Source organism: Orycteropus afer, unplaced genomic scaffold (genome assembly GCF_000298275.1).
Source record: "Orycteropus afer afer isolate SDZICR_OR568_19922 unplaced genomic scaffold, OryAfe1.0 scaffold00096, whole genome shotgun sequence".
NCBI classification, from domain to species: Eukaryota; Metazoa; Chordata; class Mammalia; order Tubulidentata; family Orycteropodidae; genus Orycteropus; species Orycteropus afer.
The window spans coordinates 6,636,222-6,641,123 of NW_006921683.1; the positions used below are offsets into that span (position 1 = coordinate 6,636,222).

General features: G+C 42.6%; 1 protein-coding gene across 1 annotated transcript; it reads left to right on the forward strand.

Moving 5' to 3' along the window:
• Positions 1-563: 563 nt before the first annotated feature.
• CHRM3 (cholinergic receptor muscarinic 3) lies at positions 564-2,420 on the forward strand. Its single transcript, XM_007942710.2, has one exon. The coding sequence runs from the start codon at positions 564-566 to the stop codon at positions 2,418-2,420; it is 1,857 nt and encodes a 618-aa protein (XP_007940901.2).
• Positions 2,421-4,902: the final 2,482 nt, after the last annotated feature.

Consider the following 4,902-nt stretch of genomic DNA (forward strand, 5'->3'; position numbering starts at 1 on the left):
TATGTTGTTGTTGTTATGTGCCGTCGAGTCGGACTCGACTCATAGCGACCCCTCCTTGGGTTTCCAAGGCGGTATCACTATGGAAGGAGATTGCCCAACCTTCCTTCTGAGGAGTGGCTGGTGGGTTTGAACCGCCAGCCTTCTGGTTAGCAGTCAAGTGCCTTAGGCACTATGCTACCAGAGCTCCTTCACAGCATTATGCTGTTGTTGTTATATGCCGTGGAGTCGGACCTGACTCATAGCAACCCCTCCTTGGGTTTCCGAGGCAGTATCACTATGGAAGTAGATTGCCCCATCTTCCTTCCGAGGAGTGACTGGTGGGTTTGAACCTCCAGCCTTCTTGTTAGAAGTCAAGTGCCTTAGGCACTATGCTACCAGAGCATTACAGTAACATAAAAAGAACTATACATGTCCACTAGCTAATTGTATTACTTTGAACAAATTTGTTTCTGCTTGCCCTACTCTCTTCATCTTACAATAAATTAGAAAATGGACTTGATATTTGGGGCTCCTTGGAGATTTAGCATCCTTTAATGGACTTTTTATGCCTTTTAAAGCATGCAATGCAACAAACACTTCACTTTAAGGCAGAAATTTCCCTAATTCTGTCTTTTCTTTCTTTCCCCAGACTATGTCAGAGAGTCACAATGACCTTGCACAATAACAATACAACCTTGCCTTTGTTTCCGAACATCAACTCTTCCTGGATACACGGCCCCTCAGACACAGGACTGCCCCCAGGAACAGTCACTCATTTTGGCAGCTACAATATTTCTCGGGCAGCTGGGAATTTCTCCTCCTCAAATGGGACCATCAGTGACCCTCTGGGAGGTCACACCATCTGGCAAGTTGTCTTCATTGCATTGTTAACGGGCTTCCTGGCCTTGGTGACTATCATTGGCAACATCCTAGTTATAGTGGCGTTTAAGGTCAACAAGCAGCTGAAGACAGTCAACAACTATTTCCTCTTAAGCCTGGCCTGTGCGGACCTGATTATAGGGGTCATTTCAATGAATCTGTTTACTACCTACATAATCATGAATCGATGGGCTTTAGGGAACTTGGCCTGTGACCTCTGGCTTTCCATTGATTATGTGGCTAGCAATGCCTCTGTCATGAATCTTCTGGTCATTAGCTTTGACAGGTACTTTTCCATCACAAGACCACTCACATACAGAGCCAAACGAACCACAAAAAGAGCAGGTGTGATGATCGGTTTGGCTTGGGTCATCTCTTTTATCCTTTGGGCTCCCGCCATCTTGTTCTGGCAATACTTTGTTGGAAAGAGAACTGTGCCCCCAGGGGAGTGTTTCATTCAGTTCCTCAGTGAGCCCACCATTACCTTTGGCACAGCCATTGCTGCCTTTTATATGCCTGTCACCATTATGACTATTTTATACTGGAGGATTTATAAGGAAACTGAAAAACGTACCAAAGAGCTTGCTGGTCTGCAAGCCTCTGGAACAGAAGCAGAGACAGAAAACTTTGTTCACCCCACAGGTAGCTCTCGAAGCTGCAGCAGCTATGAACTTCAACAGCAAAGCATGAAGCGTTCGACCACGAGGAAGTACGGCCGCTGCCACTTCTGGTTCACAACCAAGAGCTGGAAGCCCAGTGCCGAGCAGATGGACCAAGACCATAGCAGCAGTGACAGTTGGAACAACAATGATGCTGCTGGCTCCCTGGAAAACTCTGCCTCTTCCGATGAGGAGGACATTGGTTCTGAGACAAGAGCTATCTACTCTATCGTGCTCAAGCTTCCAGGTCACAGCACCATCCTCAACTCCACCAAATTACCTTCATCAGACAACCTGCAGGTACCCGAGAAGGAGTTGGTGAAAGCAGACTTGGAGAGGAAAACCGGTACACTACAAGCCCAAAAGAGCTTGGAGGATGGAGGCAGTTTTCAGAAAAGCTTCTCTAAGCTTCCCATTCAGTTAGAGTCAGCTGCGGACACAGGCAAGACCTCTGATGACAACTCTTCAATGGGAAAGACCACAGCCACTCTACCTCTATCTTTCAAAGAAGCAACTCTGGCCAAGAGATTTGCTCTGAAGACCAGGAGTCAAATCACCAAACGGAAAAGAATGTCCCTTATCAAGGAGAAGAAGGCAGCCCAGACCCTCAGTGCGATCTTACTTGCCTTCATCATCACCTGGACCCCATACAACATCATGGTTCTGGTGAACACCTTCTGTGACAGCTGCATCCCCAAAACCTATTGGAATCTGGGCTACTGGCTGTGCTACATCAACAGCACCGTGAACCCTGTGTGCTATGCACTGTGTAACAAGACATTCAGAACCACATTCAAGACGCTGCTGCTATGCCAATGCGACAAGAGGAAGAGACGCAAGCAGCAGTACCAGCAAAGACAGTCAGTCATTTTCCACAAGCGCGTGCCAGAGCAGGCCTTGTAGTACACAGTTTTAACAATAGCAGTGACCAAACACACACGCCAACCCACACACCTTAGAAAGGAGTAAGGGGAGGATGGGGGTGATTTCTGGCAGTGTTAAAACAGTGTCTTCACCCAATTGTGAAAGAAGCTGCCTGTTTACTGATTCTTTGAATAAAACCATTTTAATATCAAAAGTCAGATACAAATTCAGCAAAAAATTACATACTACTGAATATAGAGAAATTTATTCTGAAATAGACTTTAAGTGTTTTTTCTTAAAGAGGGAGGAAAACATTGCTTCACAGCAATGATATACCCAACTTGACCTACCTGGGTCTTTTCGTTCACATGAGCTCTGGATATTCAGATGAGCATACCTAGCTGGCCCAGTGGCCACTTTCATTCCAAGGATCCCCAAAGTGTTGATCCAGACCCCACTTGGAACCCAGCAGGCTAGTGGATCCATGGTTCTGAAATTACTTCGTATGTTGCAAAGCTGAAACTTCTTGTCCCAATAGAGCTTCCTGTCTTCTCTTTGGTGTGTTGTTAAACTCTATTTGTGGATTTGATTCTTGCAGAGTACTGTTCTGTGCAGCTCTAATTTCATACAAATAAAAATACATAAGTACATGTGTGTGAGTTTTGCACACACACACACACAGTGTACATAATATACTAGGGAAACACTGAACTGGCAAATTATTACTGCAATATGTGCTTCCAGTACTTTGGTAACTGAAGTTCTCTAGGATCCTAACACAACACGAGAGTGAAATAAACCCAGTTTAATGTTTTTGAAACCAGGGATGTTTTCCACACACCACCCTGGGGAATATTCTGCACAAAGCAGCCTGGGCTTTCTGGCAGGTCTATGCAGAGCAGACAGGCCCCTGAGCCAGGTTGAACACCATGGTTTGACCAGACTCTGAGTGTAAACAGTCTCCTTTGTTGATATGTTCTTCAACAAAGCTAAATTGGGGCCCCTCTAAGTTCAAGGAATGAATCACAGCCACATGTTTGAATTTAATAGTCCAAATCTGAAAGTTTCCAAACAAAATTTCTGCTCTCTAAACTGCTTGAAACTCAGTAATAGTGTCACATTTGAATGTCATTATGCAGCTATATATATATATATATATATATATATATATATATATATGGCAAAACAAAAGAAAAATTGTGACAGGAGGAAGAAAAAGAACATGGTTAAGTCGAGGTCTTGCTACCTGGAATCTTCTAAAAGAATAAAAGGCTTAAACCTTTGTAAAGTAGCCATGGCCAGTGCTTTCTGGTGTTCACCCAGGAATAGGTGGGGTTTATGAAGTGACATGGCCTCTGAAGAAAGGACTACACTTTGAAATGTATTGCTTCAATTTGATTTCCTTACATTTTAGAAAATAAGTTTATATAATCCTTTGGATTGACCACAATGATACATGTTTTTTTGGGGGGAGGGGATGGGATGCTGCTATTATTGTTGTTGTTGCTGCTGTAGTTGGGATTCTTTTCTTTTTGCTGGTGTGGGGAGAGGGTGGGGAGGGAGGTGGGAGGGCTGTGGAAACATCCTTACTTTTGTACAGGGCTTCAGTGTCGTGAACCCAGGCTGGGATAAAAGCTGCTTTTGTATTGTGTGAGGTGGTGTTTACAGATGACTTTGACAACAGTGGAAGTGTACTCAGTGGTGTCTGTGTATCTGAACTATTTAATTTCGTGTTATGTTTATATGAAGAAATATTTATGCATACTTCACCAACTGTTTATTTAATGTTGATAAATATTACTCTTCAGTCTTCAGCCGTGGTGTCCTTTAAAATGATTCTTTAAGGTCCATTTGAGCAATGAACAGAGTATATAGAGCTTTCATGTGGCTAAGAAGAAGAAAAAGTCATCCTGTTGGCATCAGCAAGCATCTAACTCTTTATAGGTAATGAAAAGTCAACTGTATCATCAACATAAATTTTAAAACCACTCTTTAGTTAAACCTGATGGGAACTGAACAAAAAGAATCCTCCTCCATTGTGTTTGAAATCACATTACAAAGAAAACGAGCAAATCCGTGTAATTGAAAGAATTTTTATTTTTGCCACATTCAACCAAAGAACAAGAAAAACCAGAGACTCTTTTCTAAAATGTATAACAAACTACAGAATGTTATGTTATGTTATCTACCTGTGAAACATCTAGTAAGCAATTGCATATATATTTTATTACTCAAGTTGGCCGGCACTAATAAATACATGAATGCTTATTAAGGTTTCCCTGTACTTTAGTAATTCCCACCATTTCTGAGACTCCTGCCCTGCCTCCCTCCCAAAAGTACTGTTTGCTGTATTCTTTTAAAAAACCATTTGAGAGAACTAAGTTTAACTAATGGAGAAATCCTGAACTGTAGCAGGGCAGAGATAGTTAATGACAATTCCAAATAAGCATGATTATCTCTTGACCCTTGTCCTTCTATGATCCTGACAATGGCAGGAAAGAAACCAAAATTCTGGCTTTAC

What these genes read in the sequence shown, in the direction of transcription:
- CHRM3 (XM_007942710.2), top strand. Translation starts at nt 564, where the DNA reads ATGCAACAAACACTTCACTTTAAGGCAGAAATTTCCCTAATTCTGTCT.